The sequence below is a fragment of the Watersipora subatra genome, chromosome 1 (assembly GCF_963576615.1).
Source record: "Watersipora subatra chromosome 1, tzWatSuba1.1, whole genome shotgun sequence".
NCBI classification, from domain to species: domain Eukaryota; kingdom Metazoa; phylum Bryozoa; class Gymnolaemata; order Cheilostomatida; family Watersiporidae; genus Watersipora; species Watersipora subatra.
In genome coordinates, this window is record NC_088708.1 from 74,609,053 (window position 1) to 74,628,684 (window position 19,632).

The 19,632-nt window shown below is 35.8% G+C and overlaps 2 protein-coding genes across 3 annotated transcripts; one reads left to right on the forward strand and one right to left on the reverse strand.

Moving 5' to 3' along the window:
* Positions 1–4,400: 4,400 nt before the first annotated feature.
* LOC137386055 (dual specificity tyrosine-phosphorylation-regulated kinase 2-like) lies at positions 4,401–9,235 on the reverse strand. The gene is made up of 3 exons (XM_068072715.1): positions 9,152–9,235; positions 6,871–6,966; positions 4,401–6,598 (listed from the first exon to the last, which is right to left on the reverse strand). The coding sequence occupies exon 3, from the start codon at positions 6,593–6,595 to the stop codon at positions 4,982–4,984; it is 1,614 nt and encodes a 537-aa protein (XP_067928816.1). The 5' UTR covers positions 6,596–6,598; positions 6,871–6,966; positions 9,152–9,235; the 3' UTR covers positions 4,401–4,981.
* A 416-nt stretch (positions 9,236–9,651) lies between these two features.
* LOC137386056 (coiled-coil domain-containing protein 24-like) lies at positions 9,652–19,584 on the forward strand. Of its 2 annotated transcripts, XM_068072717.1 has the most exons (9): positions 9,652–9,725; positions 10,064–10,275; positions 10,410–10,521; positions 10,867–11,031; positions 12,129–12,233; positions 17,774–17,898; positions 18,949–19,003; positions 19,106–19,320; positions 19,390–19,584. In XM_068072717.1, exons 2-9 carry the CDS (start codon positions 10,074–10,076, stop codon positions 19,476–19,478), a joined length of 1,068 nt encoding a protein of 355 aa, XP_067928818.1. In that variant the 5' UTR covers positions 9,652–9,725; positions 10,064–10,073; the 3' UTR covers positions 19,479–19,584. The 2 variants fall into 2 exon arrangements, with proteins under 2 accessions (XP_067928818.1, XP_067928817.1); XM_068072716.1 differs by having other exon boundaries at positions 9,714–9,790; positions 10,064–10,283; positions 10,406–10,521; positions 19,106–19,584.
* The last annotated feature ends 48 nt before the right edge of the window (positions 19,585–19,632 follow it).

Here is a 19,632-nt window from a genome sequence, read left to right on the forward strand (position 1 = left end):
ATTTAGTTACTCCGGAATAAAACATAATGTAATTTGAAACAAGTTGTTTAAAAATAAATTCATTACAAATCTACAAAAAATAGACAAGTTATGTTGCATTCATAATAACAAAAATGTGATAAAGGCAATCCATGAATTTGCAGAAAGTAATGTTCTTGTATTTTGACTTGTGCTGTTGCTGGAACACTTCACAAAAACCTTTCGATTCACCCTCAGTGTTGTGTACAACCTTGCTGTATGTATTGTATACAACCTTACTGTATGTATTGTATACAACCTTACTGTATGTATTGTATACAACCTTACTGTACGTATTGTATACAACCTTACTGTATGTATTGTATACAACCTTACTGTACGTATTGTATACAACCTTACTGTACGTATTGCATACAACCTTACTGTACGTATTGTATACAACCTTACTGTACGTATTGTATACAACCTTACTGTACGTATTGCATACAACCTTACTGTACGTATTGCATACAACCTTACTGTACGTATTGCATACAACCTTACTGTACGTATTGCATACAGTCTTACTGTACGCATTGCATACAACCTTACTGTATGTATTGTATACATCCTTATTGTACGTATTGCATACAACCTTACTGTACACATTGCATACAACCTTACTGTATGTATTGTATACAACCTTACTGTACGCATTGCATACAGCCTTACTGTACGTATTGCATACAACCTTATTGTACGAATTGCATACAGTATTACTGTACGTATTGCATACAGTCTTACTGTACATATTGCATACACTCTTACTGTACGTATTGCATACACTCTTACTGTACGTATTGCATACAGCTTTACTGTACGTATTGCATACAACCTTACTGTACGTATTGCATACTGTCTTACAGTACGCATTGCATACAACCTTACTGTATGTATTGGATACAACCTTATTGTACGTATTGCATACAACCTTACTGTACATATTGCATACAACCTTACTGTACGTATTGCACGCAACTTTACGGTACGTATTGCATACAGCCTTACTGTATGTATTAATATTATAGCAATTGTGTTCTCATACGAAAAAGATAACCAAGGTGAGCAGTGGGAGGCAATTTCTATATTCCAATTGATGATAGACCAAGTTGGATCTACAAAATAGAAACCTAACAGATCTATAGTATCCAGAGCAGACTTATCGAGTTCTGAAGTTACAGATTTAGTTAAAGCAGCGGCAAGTAGTTCAGGCATACATGTGCTACTTTTGAGGGTAGTATGAAGAGAAGTATGAAAAGAGTATATCATGTTAATAGTTCTATAGCTTCAGAAACTCTGGAGATGTTAAAAGCATACGGACTGGCTAGCCGGTATAATGCCTAAAGTGGTGTTAAATTGAGACGCTGCAAAGAAGAGGAAGTCAGGGAGTTAAAACGCTAATGACACGACAAAGAAGAGGAAGTCAGAGAGGTAAAACGCTAATGACACGACAAAGAAGAGGAAGTCAGGGAGGTAAAAGCGCTAATGACACGACAAAGAAGAGGAAGTCAGGGAGGTGAAACGCTAATGACACGACAAAGAAGAGGAAGTCAGGGAGGTAAAACGCTAATGACACGACAAAGAAGAGAAAGTCAGGGAGGTAAAACGCTAATGACACGACAAAGAAGAGGAAGTCAGGGAGGTAAAAGCGCTAATGACACGACAAAGAAGAGGAAGTCAGGGAGGTAAAACGCTAATGACACGACAAAGAAGAGGAAGTCAGGGAGGTAAAAGCGCTAATGACACGACATGTGACACGACAACGTGACACGACAACGTGACACGACAAAGACAGAAACTGGGTTAAATCAAAAAGAATATTACTAATACATACCTAGATGACAAAATGGAGCAGAACAGAGCTGAGTAAGAGAGCCTTTTAACAAAGATTTGTTATGTGGTACAAATATAAAATAAAAGCATTGCATGACCATGATAAAAAATAACTTGTAATACATAATATAGTATATACAATATAGAGTAGATTTAATATATAGTATATATAATATAGTATATAAACAGTTCTATTTAAAATAAATATATTGTATAACAGTACAGCACAATAATTTGTGCTGTACTCTATGGCTTTGTATAACCAGCTGCTAAAGAGTACAATGAAAATTTAGTTGCAATTTAATGTGTTCTCTAATACAGAGGTAAGTAGACAAATAAGTATAACGTTTCACTAAAACAACTTCGGTAAATCATTACTAAACATGATTCAAATTTTTCTTGTTTTCAAACTAAAAAGCGGAGCAAAAGTTTTGTTAGAATGACTGACAATCATAGCGGATCAATTGAATGAGCGTAAGATACCTTTGCAAATGCACTTGTTTCTCACATTCTTTGTACCCAAGCATCAGAAACCTTTTCAGCATCAGCACGTTTTCTTACCCAAGGGTAAGAAAACGTGCTGATTCTTTTTACCCAAGCATCAATGGGTGAGAAAATGAAGCCAGGTAGCTTAATATTAGTCTTTAATACGTCTGATCATCAAAATGAGGCATAATGAACTCATAAGGGTAGTCTTATTATAGAATGCAAGTTGTATAATAGCAACATAGAATAAAAATCTGCATAATTTTAAACTACCAAAAATAGGCTTCAGAACGTTCAATTGGGAACTTTCTAAGGATTGAATTACAGAGACATGAAAATGCTAACTGCACTCTAAATCCAAATGGATAAGCAAATATGATTGATCTTAGTGATTATTGTGTTCCTCGTCTGAATTCTATCTAATCTGGGAGGCTGATGAAGCTTCTGATTTGACATAAAAGCTGACCAACGTGTGATGGGAAATATTTGTATGTGTCCCAATAGGATAGTTAGTTAATTAGTAACAGGAAATAAAAGGTTGTAGTTTTACTTATTAGTTTTTGGGAGTTATCTACTCTAAGAGTTACAACTGTCATTCACCATCGTAGTTTCGCAAACGTTGATAGCATGATGATGATGAACTCTTTATTGATCAAAAATAATACAAAAACAGGAAAATACCCCTTTTGCAGGCCAAAATGAAAGGTTAATATTTGGGAGTGTATAAATACAATCTACAGTGTAATTGTTCCTGTACAGATTTTTACAGTGTTGTGATGGTATAAAATTTACAGAATGATACTTGAAAATAAAGATTGTATGAGTATTAGATTGGCAATTTTTGAGGTTTATATTCTATCATTTTGATAGCATATGTAATTTTATGTATAACATTACTTGTCTGAAAACATGTTAAAAATTATTACATTAGGGAAGTCTATTACTGATTATTAATACTTGAATATTTAATAGGCTGATTACGAGCTATTGTATAACCTCATATATGACGACGTTAGATACTAACCATTACGTTCATATGATTACGAAGCCATAGTCGTTAGGCCGGCATATTTGTTACTCTACTTATATAGCGCTAGCTCTAAATCAACAAAATAATTCGAAAAACATAATATGTTTAATAATAATACGAGAGTGAGAAGATTCGGCAATTCTATCACATGTGCACATCAATCGAAAGCAGAGCAATAGTCAAAAACGTCAAAGTGAACTATTTCAACTCGATGAATATTATTTATTTTGAGTACAGTACGCATTTTCCTAACTTTTTTACAGTAATGAGAACACAACTTGGAAAACGATATACATTGTATGTACAGTATTTTAGAACAATACGAGTTGTCTTCTCGTGTGTACTCGTGAACATCGCTTTGTCAAATTCATGTCCTACAGAACACCCTAATAACCAATAGTGGCACGTTTTGCACCTCGATTATGATTAAACCCAAAACTCAATATACAAAATATGCAAGTCAGGACGTTGCCATTACTTTTCAAATATTCAATTTTATATATACCACATTATCACAGGATGAAAGCAGATTTATATCTGCTTGATACTAATTTGTAAGGATAGGCTACCAGCTAAGAGATCTTTATATGTTATATTTTAGTATATATACAAATATTTATAAATATGTATACTATAGTTGGAATAGTCAAATGCAAAATTAAAAAATGCACAACTTGCATATATACATGTATATACACTACATATAACGAACATCTACAAGTTGCAGACCTACATTCTTTGAATCTTTCAACTACCTATTCTAACCATAAAAGAGTCTATGAATTGGCATTTGCAAGATACCTATACCACATACTGCTATAAAATGATATGTATGTATAACCATAGTGGGATTTTTTTTGTAGTTTCATAACTTATATATCAAATCAAGAAGAAATGAAATTCAAAGTTATTCCCTAATGTCACTAACTGTTTGCAAAGCGGATATGACAATGATAAAAGCTTAACTCTCTTGTAGAAGAAACAATAGCTAACACTACTTGAGAGTTGTGTAAGTATATTCTACAATCTCCAGGCAATCGACTAATTAAAGCATATGAAATTTGAGACAAAAATCAATGGCCAATTGTGTCAGTCTATTGAATATGTCCGCACTGACACACAGTGTATTAACGCCTTGACAACAGCACTACAATGCAGTCCGATTTGTACAATCAAATCAAAACAGAGTAGAAGATAGACATGAAACAACATATGTAGCTAAAAATGGGGCACAAAAGCATAATATGCTTGAATTGGTCATCCAAATCAAACGTAAACGAAAAAGCCAACTGTCATTTCATTATATCATACATAAATAAAATCTCTATGTAAAACTAAAGGAGTGGTTGAAGATTATCAATGAATACATGGACGGATTCTTAAAAGAAAGAAAACAATATTTCATGAGCATTGGCAGCTACAGGAGCTAAAAAGATGCCACTATATCTCTTTAATAGACATGATGTGCGAGGATTATCCCAGTAACAGCAATAACAACAGAGTAAAATAGAGTAACTCACAGCTTCAATTACATTGAAACGAAAACGCGATGCCTTATTAATCTCATTAAAATAATATACAAAATTTTCCTCAAATGAAGTCAAAACGATTGCATTACATTGTAGATCCTATTTGTGGCAACTTGGTGCGTGTATTAAAAGCAAGATCTTCATTCAAAGGAGGAATCTTGTTTTTGGCATTTATTGGTGAGCCTGTGATCTTACTTACTGCCGGTCGTGATCCCGAGCCTCGTCTCACCGCAGTTTGACCATTTTCTTCTGCTTGATTCTTCGGTAATCGTCGGCGCAACCAAGCATGACGAAGTGCTTGGGGAGGAGTCATTCTCGTCGAAGGATCCCACTCCATACATCGTCTCATAAAGTCTATAAAAAGAGGATCGTCGCAGCCCTTTAGGGCTGTTACGAGATCCTTTGACCCTGGAGGACCTCGAAGTTTTCCCCGCCGTGATCTGCCTCCCTGCAACACCGTGGAGCCATCAGGCAAGGTAGCCATCGTACAGTATCTCGGACATCCCTTCGACGTGATGAAGTTCCGAGCTCGCTTTGACGAGTCAAGAAGCTTTTGAGAAGGCATGCCAAGAAGTTCTATGATGGTGGCTAATTGGTCACCTTCATCCTCTCCTGGATACAACGGGTAACCTGTGAGAAGCTCAGCAAGAATGCAACCTAAGCTCCACATGTCAATCGGCATGCCATACTTGGCCCCCAAAATCACTTCAGGAGCTCGGTAAAACCTAGACTGAATATACGTATATATCCTTTGGTGCTCATAGCAACTGGAGCCAAAGTCGATGACTTTTATGCCACTACGACCTTGTTGCTTGAGCAAAATGTTTTCAGGCTTCAGATCGCAGTGTATTATTTTGTTTTTATATAAAGCGTCTAAACATTGAAGAATTGAGTGAGCAAATTTTCGCACCAGTGGCAAGCTAAAACCTTGAAATTTGTTTTTCTTTATGAGTTCATATAGGTTCATAGAAAGGAGCTCGAAAGTAATGCAGATGTGATTGCGGAAGGTGAAGTTCTCATACGTATGAATCACATTCATCGTGTTGTCCTTGTCTTGCTTGCGAAGATGCTCTAGTATTCTAATTTCTTCCTGTGCTTGCCGATGAAACCTTTTTTCATTCCTCACCATCTTGAGTGCAATGTGCTGATGAAGCTTGTGATCATAGGCTTTAACCACTTGCCCAAAGCTGCCTTTGCCAATCACCTTTAACACTTCATATCTGTATGCTATATGATCGTGAGGTGTGTGAAAATAGGAGCCATTCTCATCATCGTACCCACTATTACTAGGTCCACCAACGACTCCCTGTTTTTTCTTTGCATTTTGCCCAACGAAATATATACTGCTGTAATTAAATATTTCATGATGTTCAAACGAAGACAGTTTGTGCATGTATTGCTTCATAGCTGCCTCGGGGCTGAGCGATGTCCTCTTGCCTACTGCAGAACCCTTTTGACTAGCACTACCGCTGTCCTGTCGAGGGACTGAGCTGCGATCTACACCCTGTAGACTCGTATTCTTAACACCAGAAGTCACAGAACCTAACGACTGGTTGGCTATATTGTTCTTACTATCCTCGTACAACTGTTGCACTTTAATACTAGGATTACTGTCCTGTGAGCCGATACCGAACATTTTTGACGATGAGGATTGATTCTTCAGAGGGGGAAGATGTCGTGCCTGCTGAGCCGTGTCCATTTTCTACAAGCAAGAGAGATATTCATGTCATCTTTTACCGAGATCGTCCTGTTATTCTCTATTGATTAACTTAACATTTTGCAAGTCTACATCGAGGCTAATTGGCTAGCTGATAGATACAGGAACAATGCACGGTGAAAAGAAATTGCAACATAAAATCCCAAAGGCATCGTAAGAGAAAATTTCAATAAAATATGCCACAGCCAGCTCTATGGCACTATTAAGAAGAACGGCTCATGCAACGGTGAGAATAATTCAAACTGTTATAATCTTACCACAGTACAGTTCCCGACGGCTACTCCATACGTCCACTTTCAACACTTCCCTTAAGTTGCTCTTTATTCTAGGCTTTGTAACATCCTTTGCTTAGTCTGCAAGCATCATGAAATATGCATTGATATCTTTGAAATTTAAAAAATAATTGCTTTGTGTAGGAAATGAAAACAATTTTCAAAAAACAGCTGCAGCCTAGGCTCATGTGAATGAATTTGGAATGGTTTGGAAGTGTTCTCAAGTTATTACATTATTGAGATGATAGACCAACAAAAAAGAAAACTATTTTATTAAGAATTAAAAACAAATTTCCAAGACAACTGAACACTCTCATAACAAAATTTTTGCTCTGGAATGAATTATGTAAGCTTTATGATACGCATGTGCTTATTCGCATGAGCCACGAGCTTGAACCGCGTTCTTGGCTCTTGGGATTACTCCTACAAAGAATACAGTAGAAGAGGAACAAAATAATCTAAAGGAAGATTGAAGAACCAGATTGTACATTGGTAGGCAAGGTCACATTGATAGACAAGGTCACATCCTATCTCCACTAGTAATTTACAGCAGTTTCCTCACTAACAGCTGCCTGAACAGCCAGGCCGTCTAGGAACTGGTCTGTTCACCTCACATCACTACCTCATTGCCCATCTTCATGCTAATCTCATAGCTAACAGAGCAGCACAATGACTACAGTTCCATTGGTGTTTGCTTCTCTATAAATGCAAGGCTACTGCACATATATTTTGTGCCATAGCAAACAGCGAATTTTACAAGAATTTAATGTCTGCAAACTTTAAGTGACATAAAACATTTTTATTTGTTAATTTTGCATATAAAAGTGGAACCGACTATTACAGTGATTGTCAAGAAACTATAAATGAAGCTTTTTTATTATAAGATAAAGAAATAGGTATAAGTTGGCCCCATCCAACCAACAATAATTATATAGTTGGATGGTGTGGATCCGGCTTCCGAGCACTTCACAACTGCTGCTAATTTGATAGAAGAGCTAACAATTCTTATCTTTACATTGATATTGTAATAAAGTTATTGTGTCCAACAGTTTACACCATTCAGCTAATTCTGGAAGCAGATGGGTAATACTTATTACTGTCAGCAGCATTCCTTTATGAAATATATGCGCGCACTAAAATATAAAAACATAAAATAAAAAACGAAATCCACACAAAGACAGTTAAGCTTTCACTAATATTGTTCAGTCGTCAAGTTTGGCACTTGACATTTGCAAAATTTGCTAACCAGTTACACACCCTAATGCCCCTAATGATTGTGCCTGGCAAGTTATTTGTATAAAAACACTAGCTAGTAGCAAAAATTGACGCTTTACTACGCACTAGTATTGCAAGACCTCTACTTGCTAATTAAAACTTAAATCAATACGTATCACACATTTTTCAATAAAAAACTTTTGTGTGCAATCCCTATTTTTTCCTGAAGCAGAGTTATGAAAACCACCAGTTGTATGATTTAAGTATGTGCAAACATCATTTGTGAGCAAACTTGTCACTTTTGAACATCAAATAGAATAACAAGAAACATGTATGAGCTGCAGCATTTAGTAAAGCTTCATGTATATAAAGCACACAAACTTAGCAAAAATCTAACACTTGGTTACTTGATGCCAACGTATTGTTTTATGTCTAAGTATGGCAGAATGCCTTTTAATTTAAACTGATATTCAATCTCATTTCACCTAATAGCAGCTAACTAAAGGTACGATGTGGCGACGGTAACGGCAATCATGTTATGGCATAAATGCAATTAAAGCAGTTTGTGAAAAGATTGCTACATGACAACTTTTCTGTAGATTATCGACATATAAAGTTTAATAAATATTAGCAGCTAATAGAGCAACAACGGCAATTCGACGATCTGAGCTGTACCTTATGGTATCATTGAATTGAGTGATTCATATGTAATAAAACTTATTTATTACTTATTTTTATTGTTTAAAATAATAAAAACGTGTGAAAAGTTTATGTTGGAGCTGCTAAAAGCTCCTGTATCGGAGAAAAGCTAGGTATAATCAAAATTCAAATACGACATAGACCAATAATTAAAAGTTGGAATTAATCTATTTCTTACTATACTTATAGCTATTCTAAATTTTAATTGAACTGCAACAACATGTGTCAAGAAATAACACAAATTCTAAGAGCACAATAGCATTAACAGCGCTATAACCGAGTTTGCAGAATGTAGAGCATAGCAAAATTAAACGTTAAATATTCACATATAAAATACATGTAGCTATGTCACCCGTGATAATTTTGTCGTATTCGTGAGATTGCCGTTAAAAAGTCAGCTTGTTATTTGTTACATTGCATGAATGTTAGAACAACAACCATTAAATAGAACATGAAGAAACGCTGAGGTAAAGTTGTCTTTTGTCATCGACTGTAAAGAAAGTTTTCTATGGTTACCAATGAGAGGTGGTTGCTAAAAACGTCATCAAGGCGGAGAACGAAATAGCCAATTACAGATGCTCATGGTAAGTAGCCAATAACGTTCGGGGTTTCAAGGTGAGTTGCCTAAAAACGTCTGTTTGCATCGAATACTAATACGCTCAATTCATACTGGTCGGTGCTGATCGACTTGAAGACGGATATTAGGTCTATTAATAATGTTTCTTGAACTATTTACATTTAAGGGTTTACGCAGAGCCCCGTAATTTTTGCAAATAATGATCGAGATCATAAGCTAAAAACGTAAACTAAACAGGGCCACAGCTAGGTGACCGTCAAATAATTTATGAGACTTATTTTTTGTACGATTTTAATACCACCATTAATCTACAAACTCCTCTGACATGTTGTCACTATAATTATTCAAGGTTTGATTAATTGCCAGTTGGATTTGCAAGCTAATATCTATCACTACACATGTTATCTTGAAAGTGTAAGAGTTTGTTGTTGCAAGATTTCATATAATCACACTATGTAAATTCACTCAAAGCAAACAGTTTTGAACGAAGTGCTAGCGTTAAAAAAGATTTTTGACTTAGTATGTTTTAGGGATACTTTGCAATGGACATTTGACTCTTAACAAGTGTTGCTAACTTTTAAAGCTTGTTATAGAACGTTGTGAACTTGCTTACTTTGTGAATAACTTGGACAAATTGCTAAATCGAATTTTTTTCGTTATGATGTTGTATGGTTTTATGTTTAACAGCATCAGTTTAATGATGACTAACTCTCCAGATGCCGATGTTGTCGGCTACAATCCTCCGCTTTCATTGTGGCGTTTGGTAGAACAACATGTCTCTGTAAACGAGAGAGATGAAATAAAGAATATGCTTGGAGGGGGTGTTGTAGATGAAACACAAGAGCTCCATGATGAACTGCAGACATTTTTAGATATTTGGAGAGACTGTCGTCAAAATGGTTCTATGGTGAGGTTCTGGAAAATATCAATGTAACACGAAGTCAACTGTAACCCATCTGAACTCTACATAAGTACGGTTCAATTGGATTTTATGACTCCATGAGTTGAAATGTGGTATTTTTTATGTAGCAAGAGGAGTCAAAGTCCAAACGTCTTCCAGAACCTCCAGGTATAAGAGATAGGCTCATTCAAGAGATTAAATTCTTTGTCGAGAATGTGCGTGAAAAAGCTCAAGAACAGGGAAGGTAGATGATCGTTTACCTATATAACATCGGTTTATTAATATATTTTTGTGTGTTAAAGATCAGGTATGAACTCATAGACACCCAATTATGCTATTCATTAACTTCTCAGTAATTGTCAAAAAGATCCTGGGGATAACTTTACACATTTATTTACACATATTTTAGAATATTTCCTTGGTATTCATCCATCATGTGTTATTTAAAATTGCATGGTTTTTTATTTGCATCTGTAGGATCTATCTACTTTAAAATTTGAATATCCCGTCAATTCAGTTAATTAAAAATTACTAATTAAAAAAGAACATATTACTTTGAAGTCTAAACTGGCCCTTTATTCATGTGTAGGGATGAAACAACCAGTTTGCAGAACTATAATGAGAATGTTATAAACTATGCTGTGAAGGAAGCATCTGGTCTTACACCTGAACCTTTCTCTAGACCACAGTCTATACTAGGCAGGGATGGTAGAGACACACCATCATGTAGACAAGTTTCTCCCTCTAGTGACAGGTAGTTATTAATTTAATTCCATCACTGGCTAAAAGGTTCCTTAAAGCACATCAATTACATAAGTATTTTTATCGAATATTTCAGTACATCAGAGTCATGACTTTCGAATGAGCCTATATTCAATACACAAAGAATAATAGAACTATGAAAAACAGGGTGTCAAAAGTATGTCCTGCAATAAAAAAAACACTTGGTTGTGGTTCTCACAATGTGATGTCATAATTATTATTTAGCCTTAGGTCGTCGATCCCTTTCGCTGTCATTGAGGCTGCGCTTCTCTGTGACAATCGGTGCTCTTAAACCCAGAGAGCGCTAATAATAAACTAGCATTTTAGATAATCAACAATGCCCGGGGATTGTGCTAACGCCCGACCAATACAAATACATGTTCTGGGTTAATAGATTTCGGGTGATTGTTATGTGATGTTGTTCCTCAACATCAAAACAAAAAGAGAGGGCTAGCGCATAATATCATCGGAAAAATATAGTATGGTGCTTGGAATCTAAGTTATTTATTATAAAATTAATCTGTACATGGAGAGCTAATGACACTGATTCCTTTGTCATCTTCATTGGTTCTGCTGCTAGCGTCATTATCGTAGTTGATAAATATAAGGAGTAAGCAATAAAAATAAGCGGTAAGCGATAAAAATAAGCGGTAAGAGCACACAACACCGAATATGAAAATTGTGACATCACAATTTCTGAGCCTATGCCATTGAACATTTCTGCGGTAAAGCTCTAGGGAAATCCTATAAACACCAACCAATGTCTGTCTCACCATGTCAAACAATGGCTCATTTGAGAGCCAAGATATTGAAGAACCTGAATAAGCTGAAACAGTACTATGTAATTGATGTGCTTTAAAAGTTACAATGTGAAGGACTTGCTTGTTGATGCTATAAGAAGAAAGCATGATTTGTCCATTATTATTCATTCTTACTGCTACCATCAGGACTCTGATAAGAGGGTCAGCTTTATGCTATTCATTACTAATACTAAATACTATACAGTACAATTCTGTACAGTTCTAAACACTGTACAAGATTTCGTTGCAAACAGTCAAGCTAATGCAAAATGCACGGATTACGTTGCAGAGTTTCCACTTCAACGTGCACCTTTTCAACTCTGAGTGAAGATGTGGAAGCAATGGCAGAAAAGCTCAACATACTCAAGATTGATGAGGTTGTACAGCATCTCAGGTCAGTACTCCTCACTTTCTAGACACCTTTGATGTACATGTATATCTTATGCGAATTGTTGCATTTCTAGTGTATGTTAATAGGAAGGTATGCATATATTTTGCATCGATTTTAAGTAAAGTACATTGCTTTATCGTTTTGAAAGTTGGTTTGTATGTGAAACCAACTTGTTTAAAAATACCAGTTATTCATTTCAGGGTTCAAAGAACAATGATAAATACGTCAATTAATTACATATAATATTAAAGCAAATACATTATATAAAACGATGCAAAGGAATAGCTGTCTAAACCTAAATTATATGTTAAAACTAAATTAATGATATAATATAGTAATTAGTAAAAAGAGGTTTGTAATATTATTTCATGCTTTTGAGACAAGAAGGGTAGGCTTGTCAATGTGAAGGTTTGGAGGTAGAGTAAGTATTTAAACTGCAGGCCATAACTTACTCTAACTTACAGTAAACAGTTTAAAGTATCTTAATTTATATTTTAGAATTTACATTTAATTTCTACTAATTTTTTATTTCCTCTTTCAAAACCAGAAATAAATACAAGGTTTTTAATGTTATTTTATGCATTTGAGACATATGAATAAAAGTGTAGGCTTGTCAATGTGTAGGTATGGACGTAGAGTAAGTGTTTGAAATATGCGGGTTTGCTTACTCTAACTTACCGTAGAGAGTTTAAATTAAGATCATTTACCTTTTGTTGTTATTTTAAAATTTCACTTTCAATTGCTATCGAACTAGTTTAATTTAAAAAAGAAAATTGGAATATTTGAGAACTTTTGTATGTTGTATGTTTGAAATCACTTGGTATGTGTGTGTGTGTGTGTGTGTGTGTGTGTGTGTGTGTGTGTGTGTGTGTGTGTGTGTGTGTGTGTGTGTGTGTGTGTGTGTGTGTGTGTGTGTGTGTGTGTGTGTGTGTGTGTGTGTGTGTGTGTGTGTGTGTGTGTGTGTGTGTGTGTGTGTGTGTGTGTGTGTGTGTGTGTGTGTGTGTGTGTGTGTGTGTGTGTGTGTGTGTGTGTGTGTGTGTGTGTGTGTGTGTGTGTGTGTGTGTGTGTGTGTGTGTGTGTGTGTGTGTGTGTGTGTGTGTGTGTGTGTGTGTGTGTGTGTGTGTGTGTGTGTGTGTGTGTGTGTGTGTGTGTGTGTGTGTGTGTGTGTGTGTGTGTGTGTGTGTGTGTGTGTGTGTGTGTGTGTGTGTGTGTGTGTGTGTGTGTGTGTGTGTGTGTGTGTGTGTGTGTGTGTGTGTGTGTGTGTGTGTGTGTGTGTGTGTGTGTGTGTGTGTGTGTGTGTGTGTGTGTGTGTGTGTGTGTGTGTGTGTGTGTGTGTGTGTGTGTGTGTGTGTGTGTGTGTGTGTGTGTGTGTGTGTGTGTGTGTGTGTGTGTGTGTGTGTGTGTGTGTGTGTGTGTGTGTGTGTGTGTGTGTGTGTGTGTGTGTGTGTGTGTGTGTGTGTGTGTGTGTTTTATTTCACCTTTAAAGATTACACAATTGAATTAATACTCGAGACAAAATATAATTAACCAATGCGTGAAAAAATAACAATAAGTAAGAAATGATGATGGGGCCCATTGCGAAATGGCAAAGCCAGTGGTACTTGGTACATGTCGAAGCAAACATTTGCTCAAATTTTATGTTGTTTGTCGAAACATTTGAAATTGAAGATGATCATAAGTCAAGGTTTGACTGTATAGCTAATATATATCCTGTGTGCTTTTAGCCTGACTTCATTTATTAAAGGTTGACTTGCAACAAAATTCACATTACAGTTATTTAGTATCAAAAGGTTCACCATGTCTTACTCTGCTGTGTTGTAGGTGCAAAATATGTGAAAATGTGATTACAAGCTCTTAAAAGCTCAAAAACGAACAGTTAATAGCAGCCATCACGAAAATGTTTAGAATCTCTTTATTTCAATGACGTGCTCAAACATTGTGGTTATTGTTTTGACACGTGATGTTATCACATGAAATTAAAGGCAATAAAAGGCTCACTATAAAACGTCTCGTTGCACTAGTTTATGACAAACACTTTGGGTTCTACCGGAAAGCCCGTATAAAATATAGATGCTCGCTACTTTACGGTTTCGTTTCAGCCTGGTCTAATCATCTAGTCGTAATCTGATCATGTAACCCATACTTTCTGCCAAATGACGCGAACAATTTCTGCAGCATTTTTCGACTATCACAGCTGACCAACAGGCTCGTCATGTTTATCAGAGGATGATGAAATTAAACGAACTTTTATGGTAGGTTTTGAGATATCAGCACAAGGACAATAGATATGGTTTTATTGAATGCATGAAGTACATTTGTGAATATAGTTCAACGAATGAGGTTGCATGAATGTGTAAATAGAAGCCATAGTGTTCAACTACGTCCCATTTAAGCCGTTTTTAAAAGGGATTCCAATCTACGACATTTTTGTGATGGCTGCCATTAACTGTTTTTTAACTTTTTAGAGCTTGTAATCACATTTCTACATATTTGGCACCTACAACACAGCAGAGTAAGACATGGTAAACCTTTTGATAGCAAATAACTGTAATGTGAATTTTGTTGCAAGTCAGCTTTTAAGGTATATTACGTGTTCGGGAAGGTATGGCTAGACTTCGGAATTATGTACGTATATTGAAATACCTGACAAGCGTCTTTGGTAGTGTCAACTACATTCAATTGTACAATGTATACCATAAAACCTTTATTTGAACGCCATGGCGCTCTATTTTTCAATCCTTCTCTTAGAGTGGCTTTATTGTATTTTTCAAACACCCTGTCAGAATGTTGAGAAGATAAATTTAACTCTTTCTAGGGTGAATTGAATGTTGCCTATATTTTGTACTCTCCTTCAAGCGGTGCAACATAAATCCTTTTGGATACGAGAAATTTGCTAACTTCTCTCCAACTGTAGATATCTAAAAATGCACGAAAAAGCTGATACATGTCTCTCCCACTTGATATACAGTATATTGCTTGCAATTGACCTACTTTGATCCTATAGATGCATTGAAATTTGTGGGAGCTTTCAAGTTTTTTATTTCATACTAAATTTGAAGGCATATCTTTATTTTATAACCACAGTATATTTGACAAGGTTGCATAAAAGCTCATTGATATGTCGTGACAGTTTGCAGCCAAAACTGGCTTTTTATGGGCAATAGAACAGGAGTTACGAGCGTCGATCCATTGTAAGCCGAGTTCAGATTACCGCAATCATGCTATTATCAAATAATATGCCATAAATTTTCAAATTTACATGTTTTATAATAATAATCTATCAAATGCTACAAATATATATTCAAGTGACATAAACAAACCATAATTACTGTAAAACCTCTAATTGAACGCCACCTCTATTTGACCGCCACCCTGAAAGAAGGGTTGAAAAATAGAGCGTCACTCTCTTTTGAACACCACCTTCATTTGACCGCCACCTTAACGTTCTTTGATATTTACGAACTCATAATATCAATTGATCTGTAAAAAAGTGTCCACAAAATTGTATTAATAATGAATCATTTACATCAATGACAATTAATTCTCTCGCTTTCCAATTTCAAAGCTTTTAGTTTTTTCCATTAAAGCTGAAAACAAAATCGTAGAAATAATTAATAACTGTTTCAGGCTAATAGTAGTTCTTTGTTTAACGCTGTCTTGATACTTCATAGTACATTTACACAAAAAATGGCTTACATTCATGATGGTAGATGAACGACTAGTTTCAGGATCAAAATTACGTCTAGCGAGCAACATTTTACACATTGCATTTGTGCTAAATGCAAAGCGTAAAAGTATCACTTTGCCAAAAAAATTTTTGGACACTAATATCGACTAGTTCAGCAGTGCAGAAGAAGAGTTGAGGTCAGCAGACATTGTGGAAGGTATTGGACAACTGGAAGAAGTTCGTTCCACCGAAAGCAACAATTAGAACGCAGCTATCCGAGCAAACGATGCAAATATATTTGTTTTAAAAACGTTAATTTTGTTTCTGCATATAATATGAGTACGGTTCGTTTATGTCTTTTGTTCAAGAATATACATTTGTAGAATTTGATGGATTATCATGATATAACTTATAAATTTGCAGATTTATAGCATATAATTTAATAGCATCCTTGCGGTTATCTTAACACCGCTTACAATGGATTGACACTCATAACTTCTTTTCTATTGCACATTAAAAGCCAGTTTTTGCTGCAAACATATCAAAGAGTGCATTGAGCTTTTATTCAACATTGTTAACTAAAGATATAACATAAAATATGCATTCAAATTTAAAATAAAATAAAAAATTGAAAGCTCTAACAAATTGCAAAGCAAGGCTATAACATCATCGCAGATTAATTGTAAGCAATAGATAGCTGGTAGAGATATTTTTCGGCTTCCCAATGTATATTTTATTTAGAGTTCTTTGACAAGTTAACAGTAAGTTAACGTATTTATTACATCCAAAAAGTTTAATATCGCTCCATCGGAAAAAGAGGGAAAATTATAGGCGACATTCGCTTCGGCCGTAAAAGGGCTAAATTTATCGTCCTAAATTCTCACGAACCATTTGAAAAATACCAATGCCAGCCTCTATTTGAACACCGCCTCCAATTGATCACCACTAAAGAGGAAGGGTTGAAAAATAGAGCACCATGGTGTTCAATTAAAGGTTTCACGGTATAATTCATTCCGAAACAAAAATTAACATTTTAAAACAAATATTAGCATTTTCCAAAAAAAAAAAATTAGCATCGTTTGCTCAGCCAGTTGCGTTCTGATTGTCACTTCTAATTGGAACCATTTCATGTTCTTCTGTTTCAATACCTTCTACAGCGTCTTCTGACCTCAACCCATCTTCTGCACAGCTGAGCTAGTCGATATTAGGATCCAAATAATTTTTAGCAAAGAAAAACTTTTACGTGATGCCATTTTGAATAAACACTGCAAAATAACTTCAAAAGATTCCATAGTACTGTAAATGCAAAAACTTTTGTCGCATACATCAAAGTATCAAAACCGTGTTAAAAAAGGGACCACTATCAGCTTGATACAGTAACTAATTTTTTCTATGGCTTTGCTTTCAATGTTTTAATGATTAACCCGAAAAGCGTTTAAGTTGGAAGACGGAGTTCGATACGAACACTAACAACGAACGAATTTATTGTTATTGATGTAATCGAGTCTTTACTAGTACGGTTTTGTGGACACTTTTCTACTGATCATTTGCTATTATGGGTTCGTAAGGATTAAGAATGTCAAATCATGGCGGTCGAATAGAAATGGCGTTTAAATAGAGATGGCTTTCAATTAAAGGGTGGCGCTCTATTTTTCAATCCGTCTCTCCATAGTGGCGCTCGAATAGAGGTGGAACTCAAATAGAGGTGATGCTCAAATAAAGGTGGTGTTCAAATACAGGTTTTACGGCAGGTTCTTTTGGGACCAATAATATATCGTCAATAATATGTCAGTCAATATATATGTACACGCAATTTGCTAGGAGAGTTGCTTATAACTATATGTGGAAGCCAGTTAATATTCTATTCAATATGTAGGTCATATCTCTGTGAAGAAAGGGAACTGTTAGTCCAGGACCTGCGATTTCTCCAAGAGTGCATTGAAGAGGAGAACGACCATAATAAAACGCTTAATCAAGCTGTGTTGGAGCCTACAATTGGAGGTATGAAGCAAAAGAGGCTCTGGTTAAAGAGTTGTGTAGTTGCATGAGTTTCTTTCAGGTGTCCGCCAGTAGGTTGATAAGAAATTTAGCTTGCTGTGGCAAGCGGCTGATTTCATCAATGTATAAAGTGGCATAGAAGTGGCCAGAATTTAAATGAGATCTATGCTATGTATTTTGTAGAAGACTAATTTTATCATCTCTGTGGATGGTATAAATAACAGAGAATATTAGTAGCCTTGGACAGTTTCACTGCAGGTCACCATAAGAGTCGGTAATAGAGGAAGTCGCTAATAAATTATCCAATCAATATAATTGGAAGTATATTAATTAATATAGGATTAGTACTCATTTTCTTGTACTTAATCAGCTCACTACAGTCACTGTACTCCTTCAAGCTCATAACCTTTAGTTTAAACTTTCAGACATTCCTATAAGAGCCTGAGCCTCATAACGACTTCTGTTATATGAGTATCTGTTGTCTTCTACTGCAATTAAAGTTTTATACCAATTCTTAATCATCTTTAACAAGTCACGTGAGGAAGGGATGAGACTGAAATAAAGTCAGTGTTGAGGTGTTAATGTTTCCCCTCCAAATTTTTGTGTTGAAATTTCGATTTAGCAATTTCTGTTAGTGCAAACCGAAGTCATTGATAAAGCATAAGCTCTGGAAGAGCAGGTTTTCGCCGGAATGAGCTTCTCTAGATTAGAGGAAAGGTGGAGGGTGTTTGCTTAGCGACTTTCTTTAGCAGAGGTCTTGCTACTGTTTAATACTAGCCAGCTAGCTATGACGGCTCAGTTTTCTAATACGAAATTAGCACCCTCAGGCTGATGTAGTCCTATCCAGCAGCTAGACAACTGAATTAAGCCATAAGCAATTTTTGTCACTTGTTTGATCTCTATATATAGCCTAACTTACTGTGAGATTATTATCACATATTCCCTTTTTCGCTATCTAACTTGTAAGTGTTGAATTCACACAAAATGCCTAACTTTATATCAAATAGCGTCGAAAAGATACTCAACGACTGTTGTCTCTATTTTACTTTGTAGAACTGAGAGAGGAAAGACTAAAATTGGAAAAAGAAATGCTTTCCAACGTGTTTGCGTAAGCCATCTTATTTTATAGAAATTGGTGAAAGCTGTTTTAAGGAGCACTACGATAGATCTAGTCTGTGACGCCAAGTTCATGCTATCAAATTGTTTGTAGACACCAGAAAGCATTACACGGCGGAAATTCACTTAAACCTTCAAGTGGAAAAACCCGTTCACCAATACTTCCAAGCAGTGGTCCTCTAAAAGCTGTACATTCGGGCCCACCGGATGGTATAGTGCTCGCGGGCAATGTGCCAGAGAGTGTAGTGGTGAAAACTCAACAAAAGCTGCACGAAAAGTACATAGATACAGACATAGAGACAGAAAATAGAGCTTTTTTAGTTCAGCTGGGCGGTAACAACACAGCGAGGACAACTAAAAATCATACAGTCATTGTTCCTAAACCTACAAGCGCTTCCGCCAGGCCATCCTCAGCTATGCGTTTCAGGTCAATGGTGCAGAATGCCCGGTCTACTGATTGTGACTAATGGCAAGTCTAGTGATTGAGATTAACACTCACGTTTCAGCAGCAGCGTAGTCTTTGGTAGCCAGTTAAGGCATCATCTGTAGCATTTGCCTTATTTTTTCAGGCTATTTACAAGTTTCCTGTGTATTTATATGCAAGCCATACGGTTGCCTTGA